Source organism: Enoplosus armatus, chromosome 14 (genome assembly GCF_043641665.1).
Source record: "Enoplosus armatus isolate fEnoArm2 chromosome 14, fEnoArm2.hap1, whole genome shotgun sequence".
In the NCBI taxonomy this organism is placed as follows: Eukaryota; Metazoa; Chordata; class Actinopteri; order Centrarchiformes; family Enoplosidae; genus Enoplosus; species Enoplosus armatus.
This window is the reverse complement of record NC_092193.1, coordinates 8401591-8415308: the sequence shown is the minus strand read 5'-3', so window position 1 is coordinate 8415308 and position 13718 is coordinate 8401591. Positions and strand designations below refer to the sequence as shown.

General features: G+C 41.6%; 1 protein-coding gene across 1 annotated transcript; it reads left to right on the top strand.

Moving 5' to 3' along the window:
- The first annotated feature begins 427 nt into the window (after window positions 1-427).
- lpin2 (lipin 2) lies at window positions 428-13145 on the top strand. Its single transcript, XM_070918239.1, has 19 exons — window positions 428-634; window positions 3130-3225; window positions 3806-4170; window positions 4270-4377; window positions 4482-4608; window positions 4702-5035; window positions 5123-5222; window positions 5339-5526; window positions 5957-6050; window positions 6139-6208; window positions 6317-6409; window positions 6517-6599; window positions 7014-7161; window positions 7598-7746; window positions 9098-9184; window positions 9922-10074; window positions 11665-11779; window positions 12560-12663; window positions 12948-13145. Exons 1-19 carry the CDS (start codon window positions 443-445, stop codon window positions 13090-13092), a joined length of 2751 nt encoding a protein of 916 aa, XP_070774340.1. The 5' UTR covers window positions 428-442; the 3' UTR covers window positions 13093-13145.
- Window positions 13146-13718: the final 573 nt, after the last annotated feature.

Genomic DNA, 13718 nt, shown 5'->3' with positions numbered 1-13718 from the left:
TACTTAGCAGAGAGTTATGAATGTAAACAGGAAGTTAGCTGCTTCCCTGGCAGCAGGGCAGTGGGAACTCTGCGTGAGGTTGTCTCTGCTCATTGTTTCGGCCCAGCCGTCAGCCCCCCTCTCTGATGTTGCTCATGTGGGACAGCGGCCAGTGACAGGGTGACAGTGGCACTCTGGCAGTCTGTATGCAGGTCAGGAGATAACAGACACCACAGGGCAGACAGAGAGGGAGCTGAGGGATGAAAGCAAAAGACAAATGAGACAGCGCAACTGTCCGGAAGAAGATACTTAAAACAAGAGACAACAGTGGATAAGAAAGATCAAGTGGAAAACTATTAGATTCCACTGCGGTCTCCTCTACTGCTGAACAATACTCCCCCATTCTGTCTTTCTCCTGATTCAGCTAATATTTTGTTCTTTTGCCCCCATCCAGGCGGACACCATGAACTACGTGGGCCAGCTGGCAGGTCAGGTGCTGGTTACCGTCAAAGAACTGTATAAGGGTATTAATCAGGCCACGTTGTCGGGCTGCATCGATGTTGTGGTTGTCCGCCAGAGAGATGGCACCTACCAGTGCTCACCATTTCACGTGCGCTTCGGCAAGCTAGGTGTACTGCGCTCCAAAGAGAAAGTGGTAAGTTTAACATGGACATTTTTTCTATGCACATTTGCACATTTAAGGAAATGAGTGTATAAGAGTGTGTGCCGACTAAATGTTTTGTGTCCGTTTGAAGACGCAGGCCCTATTCTTCAAATTGTGTACTTTAGTTAATATTTTGAATTGCCATACAGCATAATCAGTCCTCAAGACAATTTAAACATTAACACACACCGTAATTGTGGCCAGTACTGCATGATGTTGTGTCTAAACTAGATTGCTGTCTAAGCCAGATTGCTTTCAGATTTCTGGTTACTATGTGCTTGTTTGACATATCCCTGCATGTGTGGTCACATTAGCCTTCCTTTTGGGATGTGGATAATAGATGGAAATTGGACAAAGCAACCTCAAACTGTAAACAGTCAGTCTGTGAGAGTGATGTTGCAGTTTTTTGTCTGGTTGTGTAATATTGTACTAAACAGAGTCATGGTGCTCTTAACATTCTTATGTTGAGATTGGTGACTTAACATTATTACTAGTCAGGTTTCCCACTCTGATGTCCAAGGCTTCAGCCAGAATTAATGGAGCGCCTTTGAATCATTCAGGAAATTGTTTGGTTCTGTTTGCAGAGCATATATGGGATGTGCTGGGCTCTTCTCTCACCTTGATAGTAGCTATTACGATACATTCTTGCTTGGAGATGAGATTCAATTAATCATGGTTCAGGAACAATGGTACTATTTTTAGCGCTCACTTGAGAAAATAGCATTTTTGTAGTACGTTTTGCATTGGTCTAATCGATGGGCAGGTAGAGCAAGTTAGCCTGTTTGTAGTAGTTTTCATGTTGTAGTAAGTAAAGCGCTAAATACTATCAGATTTTAAAAATAGCAGATGTACTTGAAGAATTGTAATATATAAACCTGTTTTAGCATCAGTTAACCTTTCGTGTGTGACATTAAGGTTACTTGAGTATACTTGCTTATATAAAGGTTCAGAATATACCCCTAGTATTCATTTAGTAATTAGTAATGGCTAAAATTAGATAGAAATTAAACTTTAATGTGTTTTCCCACCACATCACTATCAATGGTGAACTTGTCTTCTATTCCTAGAACAGTAATGGTCTGCTCTGACTTGAAGAAATCTTATTTGCTCTCTGAGTGGGAGATGGTTTGTGGGGGATTGACACTGTCTCAACACCTACCCAGAATGCTGATGGGCTCGGAGGAAGGACTGAATGGTTCCTATGGCAACAGCTCTACAACTTGAATGTGTAGGAGGGGGAGGAAACGTGAAGAAGAAGAAGGGCTCAACAACAAGGGCTGTTGTATAACAAACAGTTGTGGGTGTGTCCCTGAGTTCACTTATCAGATCCTCGAGGGCTGCTGCTAAATATATATCTTTTTAGAAGTTACTGGACCGAATGAATGATGTAATATTTGTTCGTGACATGCAGATATTTTTAAAAATTCTGAGTGGGAATGGAACTGTAGTTGCCAGCCAAATACTAATTACATTTTGGCTGTGGATGGTGTGTCTGTCCCCATCGCTTTGGCTGGCAACCAGGGGTGTTTTTAAAGTACTGTTTGATTCTAAAAACATTCAGCTATGCATTAATAGGTCTTCTTTTCTGTTTTTCTGGTCAGAACTAAATACGACCTTATTGCTGTCAGAGAGAGACAACCCTTTGCCTTAATTTTGAGCATCTGCAGACAGCCATTGCCAGTAATTCCAGTAATCCAGCATGGCAAATCCACAACTCAGCCACTCAAGTTGAATGTAACCTGTCACCGACTGTGAAAGGCTGAAGAGGACTCTCATTTATTCTGGCTCATTATTAATTGGGGATTGAAATTCCCAGCCATCATTCACCATACATAAATTCCCCTTAGCAACCCTGAGGGGGTGAAATTAAATCTTGAGGCTGCTGAGAAACCACACCGGCAGTAAAACGACATCAGCAAAAGGAAATATACAACATGACAGATCACAAAAAGAGAAAAAAAACAGATGATGTTGGTGGCCATTGGTTGAGAATGAATATTGATGATTTGGTTTCAGGTTGTCGGCCTGGGCAGAGCACTTGTGAGTCAAGGTCTGCCTCCTCTGTAGTCTCAGCCAGACGTGACCTGTTTTTTTGCTTTTGTGGTGTCAAGTTTCTGAATGGCCTGAGGTCCACCAGGGGGTTTGCCTGGCAAACATGAATGGCCCTGTTCTATTGGCAGGCTCCACAGAAAGCAAGCCCGGAGGATACATACATTTATTAGGTTTTGTAAAGCCCCAGGAGAAAGATATGGCTGTAAGGAGCTACAGGCCTTCTATGTGCCCTGACAATATGTTGAAAGTATAATAAAACAAGACCCAATTGGTTTTAAAATCAATTAAAAAGGCTTTATATAGAAAGATAATACATGCTGTTTAGACATCATGTAAACACTATTTTCAGTGTCCTGATTTTAATTTCTTAACAAAAAGTACTTCACAATTATTGCACCATTACATCACTTGTATCTTCTGCCAAATTCTTCCAGATCGACATCGAAGTGAATGGAGAGCCAGTAGAGCTGCACATGAAGCTCGGTGACAATGGAGAGGCCTTTTTTGTCCAGGAATCCGAGCAGCAGAATGTAAGCACCCAATTTACTACACAGATCAATGAAAGAAATAACAATACTCTTGTAGGTTAATAACACAAACTAGTTACAAAGTACAAAAAATGCATAGCAGCTAAAGTTAAGTTTGTGTTTCAGCCTAGTAGCCAATGTCATCATCCTTTTGATATATTTATTATTCAATGAAATTTGAAGATGCCTTAAGAATTTATTTGAAGAAAATTCCGATCATACCAGAATCAGCATTGTTTTTGTGCACACTACACCAGAAAGACCGCATCTCCCAATGCCTTGAACCAACAACAATCTTAGCGCCTACAGGAATCTTGATGTACAAGTTTAATGTGTGTTTAAATTTAAGTGAATGTTTGTGTGAGGAAATAATTACTCCACTGTTATGTAGCTGCTACATTTGACAGGTGACCTATTGCTCAAGCTTTCCGAACTCTCATTGTGACAGCTCAGCAGTGACAACAGCCCTGTTCTACTGGACTTCAGTCATATTCTTCACTATGCCGACACTAGGGATCATTAATGCAGCTTGTTTAAACACATCTTAAGCTTCAGGTTCCTGCATTCTCACTTGATCCTTCAGCAGATTGTTCCTGCCCACCTGGCCACCTCCCCAATCCCCACAGAGAGTCACTTGTTCTGGATCTCAGAGGTTGAGCATAGGGTGCCAATAGATCTGGAGGATGACCCCGCTGACCCAGAAGACCCACCTGAGCCTCCTGCTCCGAGCACCACGGCCACAAAAAAGAAGAAGAGAAGGAGGAAGAAGCACAAAGGAGACCCCCGAAGAGAGGAGCTGACCCCGCCCATGTCCGTCACTACTGGTAATACTATTGCTGCTAACCCACCTGCTGCTACGACTGCTGCTATGTCCAGCACTGGGCAAAATGAAGAGATCTTTGAGATGGACTTGAGCTCTGACGAAGACGCTGCAGCACGTGTCTCAAGGTAGGTTCAGGGTCGATGCTCGCTGCTGTAACCAAGATGTGTTTAAATAGAAATGGGTTAATTAACCTGATTAATGTATCTTTTTAACCCTGGATTTAGGTCACCTTCAATGACCACAATGCGAGACATTGACCCCAAATTACCCGCAGCCAGACACAACCTTGATGGCTATCCGCTGTCTGATGGGGACTGGCCGGCAGACGACAGGTGTGTGCTGACACTAACACAGAACCATCAGAAAGGCTGTAGCAGAGACATGTAAATAGACTCCATCTTATTGATTGTTTGCATTTGTCTATCTATCCCTTTAGTCATGGCTTGTCTCAGGCCTTTTCCCCAAAGAGTGACTCTGAACTAGTGGTCAGGCCCTCAGAGAGTTTGCTCAGAGCTGAGTCCCACATGCAGTGGACCTGGGGAGAGTTTCCAGAAACAACCAGGGTAAGCACTTCTCTCCACTAACATTCTGGAGTACATCGTTTTCAGTATACTCTCTTAATAACTCCCCCCTCCCCCCCGATATCCAATATCCAGGTCACCAAAAAAGAGAAACCAGAACTACTAAAAACAGTGACCATCACCCCATCGGAGAGCACCCACTTCCGCGTCATCCTCAGCTCTGAGGCCATGGAGAATGAGACTGAGATTGAAAAAAAAGGTGGTGCCTCCGCCTCTGTGTGTACCATCGTCAAGCCGGAGCCACGCACCCCTATCACTGTAACACCTGTGAGTCCTCTCGCATCTGTCAGCACCATAAGCTCTGTGAGCCCTGTAACCCCCACAGAGCCCCTGGATGTCCTGCCATCCACTGTGGCAACCTCCACCCCTTCCAACAGCCAACAGAGCGATTCACCCTCTAAGAAGAAAGGTATGTTTGGTGTTTTTCAACCGTCTCCTGGTAAGCGCTAGTTATGATTGTGCATTAACTTCTAAATAACTCTGTTGTTGAATGAAGGTGTCCCAAAGAGGAGCCAGCATCAGGGTCCTGAGGATATCTACCTAGATGACCTGAATGTACTTGAACCTGATGTTGCTGCACGATATTTTCCTAAGAGGTTAGATTATGAAAGAGGCACCTAATTAATATTTCTACTTGACCTGTTTTGATAAGAAATAGAAAGCTGAATGTGGTCTATTTTAAAACATAGTGTATTGTCTTTCGTTGCTCCAGTGAGTCTGAGGCAGCAACTAAGCACTGGATGGACTCGGAGATGCACTCTGGTTCACAGTCTCCACAGTCTGTGGGCAGTGCAGCAGCTGACAGCGGGACAGAGTGTCTTTCTGACTCAGCTAGCGACCTACCTGACGTCACACTTTCTCTGTGTGGAGGCTTGACAGAAAATGCTGAAATATCCAAAGGTACACCAGAATGGCACTCATAAAAAATGTAGTCGAAAGTGCACTTAGTACTTTTACACAGGATAGAAAGTTAACCTCAGCCAGTAGAGACATACTAAATTCATTGTGTAACAAGAGAGTTTCCCTGCCACATTAGAAGGCGTCCAGTAGCCACTGTTGGTGGAGGCTCTATTCTATACAGAAAATCAGCTTGGGTAATGGAAACAATGGTGGCGCCCACATTTCCCTTTTTTTATATATATATATATATATATATATATATATATATATAGACACACACACTCTGGAAGTGTTTCTTAGAAGGCCTCAGCTGGAAGAAAAAGTTTTGTGACCTTTCTGTGTGGCTTTAAGTAAGATGTTATGGCTCACCACCACTGACCTTTTCATCTGCTGTCTTTAATTAATGTCCCTCTCCCATCTGTGTTTGCAGAAAGGTTCATGGAGCACATCATCACCTATCATGAATTTGCTGAAAATCCAGCAATTATAGATAACCCCAACCTGGTAGTAAAGATAGGAAATAGGTAAGTAAGCATTTTTTTTCCCACACGTGAATGGTACAGGAGACATATATGGTCAATAGTGTCTCTTAACTAATGTCCGTGTTCTCAGATATTATAATTGGACTCTAGCTGCACCCTTGATTCTAAGTCTACAAGCGTTTCAGAAGAATTTACCAAAGGTAACTATGATCTTGGTTTTCTGCAGCATGTATTGTCAGTACTTAAGGATCAGTATAATCTGGCAACTAGCTCATTGTTAACTGCCTTTGTCTTCTTGTTTATCATAGGCTACAGAAGAGGCCTGGGTGAAGGAGAAAATGCCAAAGAAGTCGGGCCGCTGGTGGTTCTGGCGAAAAAGGGCGGATAGTACAATCAAGCAGGTGTGCACATGCTATGAGTTTTTTAGTAAGACTCGCATCCATATGCAGTCTTTTGTTTTGATATCTACTATCTTCTATGTTGGGATATTTTCTCTTTGTTTTTCCAGTCTGAGACCAAGCTTGAAACCAAGGAAGAGTCTCATCTGGAGGAGGAGGGACCCTCCATATCTCAGGAGAAACTGCCCTTACCGTAAGTGGTACCTCTACTAACTGGTGGGGTTTATTAATACTCAGTCAAGTCAAGTGAGTTCAGTGTCATGTTGAACTCACAACATCGTAAAAAAATTTACAGCTTCATAAATCTGCTGTTTTATGACAACTCAACATAATCACATTATATTGTGAGAGAATGAAGTCAGCAAACAAATGTGGTATTTGCAAGGTTACAAGGCAGATCATGAAGGGCTTGGTGTGTTAAGTGAAAATGTATGTATTGCATTTAATCCGCTTCAAGTCTTGAACAGTTCCAAAACATATACAACCACAATTTTTGTTTACAGTAGTCATAGACTGGTTATGTCACTCATAGCTGATCTATTTTTGTCAAGTATGTTATCTATGTACAGAAAAAAAGATAACGCTATTTGTTTTTGTTTCCCTGTAGGCCTAAAGCAGGAGACTCGTCTAGTGATGAAGAGGCCAAGGAAGTGAGCGCCGTGTCCTGTCAGGATAGACTGCAGCCAGTAGATGGTCAGCACCACCCCAGCCCACACACTTACAGGAAGTCACTACGCCTCTCCTCTGATCAGATAGTAAGTACATTCTTACTCCTTGGCCTTCCTCAAAATCATCAAGTCTACTTTAAAAGTATAGCATTCTACTGCCTAGTATATTTTATGTTATTATTAAGTATAATATAAATAAATAATAATAATAATAATAAATAGAAATGTGGCTGATTTTTAGAATAGATGATTGATCAGATTACAAACTAACTGAGTTCTCAATGAGATTTGTACTTGAAAGGGTTCATTTTGTAGTGTAGAGCTCCCTCTGCTGGCTAGCTACGAACTGCATAGTGTTTGCTCCACTTACAGTCTGTAGGGGGCTCTAAAGACCTGCACATGTTCATTGAACCGTGGCAAAACAAATCACACTACAGACCAATGCCTACACTGTTTGAACACGTTAGTGAATGAAATTGCCTGTGCGTCCAGATGCCTTCACTGTTTACCTTTTTGTCACCAGGCCAGTCTGAAACTGAAGGAGGGACCTAATGATGTGACTTTCAGCATCACCACCCAATACCAGGGCACATGCCGCTGCGAGGGCACCATCTACCTATGGAACTGGGATGACAAAGTCATTATCTCTGACATTGATGGCACCATCACCAAGTACGTGCCTCCAAGTCCCTCACAACAACAGTTTCATAACCCCTCTAAGCAGAGTAATGATGCTGAACTTCTGTGAGGCCATATTCTACTTTTATGTTTCTACATAGCATATGAATGTACAGATAAATACCAAATAAGAATTTGTGGCAAACCAGCTTATAGTGAAACATCTGTAACTATGCTAATCGTGGACAATAGTGATCAGCACAGTGAATTACTATCGTTATTGTTACAACCCTTGTCCAGGGCTCATCAGTTCAACAGTGCATGGGATTTTGCTCAGATGTATTCCCTTAGGTTGCATATATTATCAGCTGCTTGTGCATGCATAATATATTCTTAATAAATACCAAATATTCATTAGGCCTGCATGAGGAGTAAATAATTAAGCTGTTACTGTTGTAGAAGCCTGTTTGACCTTTTGTAATATGCAGTGTCAAATCATGCAAAAGTACCTGTGTAACATATGACGCGCGCCAGTCTTGGATCATGATTTATAAGCATCCATATTGCAAGAAAGTAATTTGTGCATTAGCAAGAGAGCATCTGGAGAAGTGTAATATTGTTCCCTCATGTCTATAGATTGCCCACATACTAGGAAATAAGGCTCCTTATTTCCTCCTTATTTGAAGATTAGTATGATCACCATAGATAGAGGCCAGCAGGTGAAGGTGACTTGAGTTGTTATAGAACATTGGATAAGTTGGATCATGTAGCGTGAAATGAGAGAAAGAAAGGTTTTCTTAGCAACTTCATTGCCACAATTTCAAGTCCTTCTCAAATAGCAGGTATTAAGTCCATGATCCAGTTTTATTTATAATTAGCTTAAAGCTCGCTTCATCTCTTTTAACACAAATCTTATGCCCTTCCTGACGCCCACTCTATGAGGTTCATAGGTGGTCAATATCAAACGGGTCCAGATTGAATGGAGCTTATTATTTCTGTGACCCTTAAGGCCAACATGTGACATGTTGCTTTCTTTGAGTAACAGTGCAAAGAGCACAGGGACTGTAATGAGCCCATTTACATTTCAGTCTGTAAGAATACACAGCCATAAGAAGGGGTTGAGACAGTGTCTCCCCTATGGGCCAGTAATCCTCATTAGTGGAGTACAGTGCAGTCCATAATGTTCTCTTTTTATGATGAAATGGTAACGTAGTTATGGTGTTTTATGTGACCTTCTTTGAACGGCCTGTACTACCAATCTGCTTTATTTTCTTCAACGCTCATGTTTCCTCTGACTGTGTTACTCTACATCTGTTTTTGGAGCCTGTTAGTGATGTCCCTGGCAGATGGGGATATCCCTGTCTTTATGTCACTAATGTTTGTATGTGTTTGTTTCATGTTTTAGGTCAGATGTGTTTGGACAAATCCTGCCACAGTTAGGGAAGGACTGGACCCACCAGGGTATTGCCAAACTCTACCACTCAGTAGCTGAGTAAGTGCACAACAACAGCACTGATTAATCACAGAGGAAGGATGAATGGTTGGTCAGTGGTTAGCACTGTCTGGGTTTGAATTCCCAATCGTCTCTCTGTGGAGTTGATATTTTCTCCCAGTGTTTGCGTGGGGTGCTTTGAGGTGGATGACTCAGGAAGTTTAACTATCAAGACAGAATTATTGTAGAAACAAAAAACACCATGAAACTTGAGATTGAAAACTGTAATCTCGACCTGTCTTTGCTGCTTTAGTCATGCAAAGAATAGTTAATACACATAGGAGGAAATGGGCTATAGTGACCATTAGTAGTAATAATTGATAGAATCTTTCCTCAATTCAATTTTCATTGAATCGGTATGACTTCAGGTGCAGTGGTAAGCACTGTCACCTCACAGCAAGATGGTGGGGGCCTTTCTGTGTGGAGTTTGCTTGTTCTCCATGTTTGGGCTTCATCCAGGTGCTCCGGTTTCCTTGCACAGTCCAGAGACATGCAGGTTAGGTTAGTTGGCGACTCTGAATTGGCTGTAAGTGTGAATGGGGATGTGAATGGTTGTCTGTTTCCATGCGTCAGCCCCGTGCCCCCCCCCTCCCCCCTATAGCTAATGAATGGATGGTATTCTGCACATTATTCAACAGATCTTATTAAAGTGCTATTTTTAGTAATTGCTAATGATGGTCATGATATTAAACTGTATTGGAACAACTGTTAATGAGCACCGTGCTTCCCATTGGCAGGAACGGCTACAAGTTCTTGTACTGCTCAGCGCGGGCTATCGGCATGGCGGACATGACAAGAGGTTACCTGCAGTGGGTCAATGATGGAGGCACCATTCTACCCCGCGGACCACTCATGCTGTCTCCCAGCAGCCTCTTCTCTGCCTTCCACAGGTACAGTTATTTACAATTTAAATGGCAACCAGTTTCAGTGTCATAAAGCCGAATACGTCTTACTCCCAAAGTCATCACGTACATTAAATCCTCCTTATTATCTTTAAAATCACCCCATATTTGTCTTCCTTCAAACTATAATCCTTTTTGTCTGCAAACTTAATCTCACACTAAAAAAAAAAAGTTTCTCCAGCTCAAAATCTTCTTCAAATCCTCATTAATTATAATAAGCCTTTCATATGCTGAGGTTGTTAAGGCTACAGAAAACCCAAACTCATGAATTTTGAGCTAAATAGGTGTTAACTGTGTCTGTAGCCTTGCCATCAGCTCCTAGAAATATACTCATGTTCTCAGCATTTTCTTGCTGTCTCTTAACTTTTTTCATCTTTACTTCCTGGCTTACAAAGTCAGTTCTGAACACTTGTGAATTGTTTCTTCACAGGCGGGGAAAGCCTCCAAGGTGTCGCTTTTGATGTGCAATTGACATGTTTATTAATTAGCTTGTTAGACTTAAGAGAATGGCAACTTGCCCTGTAGCATGAGCTGTGGATGGAATATTTTAGGAGAAGATTGTCATTTCTCTAGATTTTTCACCATAAAGAATCATAGCAACCTATTCCAATTTAGCTGATTGTTCCTGGTAAACAAGATTTATTACAGGATGCGACTGATCCATAGTTTTCATTTTATTGAGGTTGGCAACAGTTAATGTCAGCATATGTTAATGTCAACTTAATTAAACAACTATAACACTACTCATATTGCTACAGCTGTAGCTTTGCGTGGACATAAATGTCAGTGGCTTGTTGGCGTAGCTAAATTATTGTGCTCATCTCCTTCCCTCTAGCTTAAATGCTGTATGCACACAATACTCACAAACAGTAAAATACATACCTTGTTATGCCATATAAGCCTATTAACAATTTTGTGCACATAATGTGGCCAAAGCCAGTGTTTTATCTCAGTTAAACCCATGCAAGTAAAAAAACTTTCTGTTTAGTAACTAGTTTAGTTCAATGATTAGACACTGTTCTGCTGTATTTTCATTTTAATCATACATCATGGCAATTTTTCTGTGACCTTTATCTTGCACATCATGGGGAATGTCTCACCATAACAACCTACAGCATGTGGATTTTCGTGTGTGGTCTTTAATTTGCATTATTTACATGTCCCTCATGATTTCATTTGCATGTAACAGAAACACCCCTCCCCCCATCCCCACATTTGGACTTCCATCAGGAAAAAAACTAAACTAAGGATTTTAAACTGATATTTGTGTTTTTGGAGATGCTTTGCACAGTAAATCACATGTATGTCCACTGTATGTATAGGAAAAGAAGCTAAATGTAGTTCAATTCAATTTTATATGTATAACGCCAAATCACAACAAAGGTCTTCTCACGACACCTTACATATAGAGCAGGTCTAGACCGTACTCTTTATAATATATAATCTAAAGAGATTAGTAGAAAGAATATTGAGAGAAACTAAACATGTATCTGGCCAAGTTAACTTTAATTCGGACTTGACCCATGGTAAGGACATGCATTTGTATGTCGCTCTAATCAAACTGTCTGTTTGCTTCAGGGAGGTCATTGAGAAGAAACCAGAGATCTTCAAGATTGAATGCCTTACAGATATCAAGAACCTGTTCCAGCATAACAAGCAGCCATTCTACGCCGCCTTTGGGAATAGAACTAATGTGAGTTAATGGATGTTTGAAGATGTCAGACTCCCACACATTAAAACGCTTGCTTTTACATGTCAGAGAACTGTGTTTTCCAGAAGTCAGTGCAGTCATGGTGTATCGTAAGAACAACATGACGCTTTGGCTATCAATTAGCAGACACAAACATATGAAATCAGGACTGGGCTGAACCTGAGCTGAGGTCACTGGCGGAGTTTGGTCCCATCATGTGACATCGTCTGTGGAAGGGAGCTCAAGCCGGGCACAGCGTCCCGTCTTCAGCTGCATAAACACCAACACCCAGATGAAGCACAGGGTCAGCCACCAAACCCCTGTCTGCCTCTAACACTTGCCAAAGAAAAGAACACAAAAAAATAACACACACAAACACACAAAGTCTTGCACTTGCCCACCAAAACATTCAGTCTAGAAATATTGCCATTACGTGCATTAGGCGGAACACAAACAGGAAATCTGTGGTTAATGTTGTTAACATGCTTGTGTCAGTTTGTACCAGTTAGTATTATGATGAGAGGTACTTTCTGAAAATTACATAATCAAGCGTGTTCTCAGATGATTTTTAAAGGTTCAGTCGCTCATTTTTAACCATAAAAATTACAGTTTTATTCACATACTTTTAAGAATAGCCCGTGTTGTGCTTGTAAACATTAACATCTGAAAACATAAATTTCAGTGTGGCAGTATTGCAAGTCCTGTGTTTTTGATTTCATTGGCTATCATTTTGTTTACATTTGGATCACAGATTGAGCCTTTAACCATTTTGTGTCCACACAGGATGTGTTTGCCTATAAGGAGGTGGGAGTTCCAGTATGTAGGATCTTCACAGTCAACCCCAAGGGCGAGCTGATCCAGGAGCAGACTAAGGGCAACAAGTCCTCGTAAGTACATTAACTGACTGACTCTGCCTGTCGCACTGTAAAGATTCCCTATAGTAAATATAAGACATTGGCATTTTAGCGTCTTTCAGCTCATTGTTTTGGTTTTACAGCCCACAACTTTTGTTTTGGTTCACTCTCACTTTTTATTTAGTTTTTGCTTCATCGCTAACTAGCTAAAACAAATTGTTCCAGATTTCAGTATTTAACTTCTCTGTTCTCTGTCTCTGTCTCTCCGCACTTTTCTGTCTCTCTCTGCCTTTCTGGCCTCATCTTTTCCTCCACAGTTACGGCAGGCTCAGTGAGCTGGTGGAGCACGTGTTCCCTCTGTTGAGTAAAGAGCAGAACGAGGCCTTCCTCATGCCGGAGTACAGCTCTTTCTGTTACTGGAGACAGCCCATACCGGTCATTAACCCTGATGAACTGCTCTGATCCAGCACATATGGATACCCAGGTATTCACAAACAAGCATTTGGACTGTGCACATGAATGCATCTCCTGGAAACACATGGACTGGAAACCAAACTTTCCTATATAGCACTCTCACACATACACACTCAACTCTGCAATGAGTGTGGCACAGTAACAGGGTTGTGACTATAAAGCTGGTAAACTGTAATAACCCATTAGAGATGAGTGGAAGTTATGTCCAGAGCAGTAAAACTTGGTAAATAATCCCTGAAAATGTTCATCCCTGGGAGGCAAGAGACTGATCACCAACTAAATGATCACCTTCCCTCTTGCCTATGAAGGCAACCTAACCCAGTGATCACCCGTAAGTCCCCATCACTGTACAGGGATAAAGATCTGAAACCCATCTTTTCTCTCTGTAACTTCTAGTAAACAGGATGGTCTGCACTTTCCATCAGGGAAGCGACTGAAGCCCACGAGGCATTTGTCCTTAGTACTAGAGTCTGAGCTGTGCAGAAGGAAAAGACATTGTTTCCTTCTGAACGCCCCAAAGTGATCAAAGAAAAAAAAGACACACTGTTAATTAAAACAGGGAAAGCAATTAACACTGGCCACTAGTTATATGCCGGTAGTATGTTGCTGTGGCT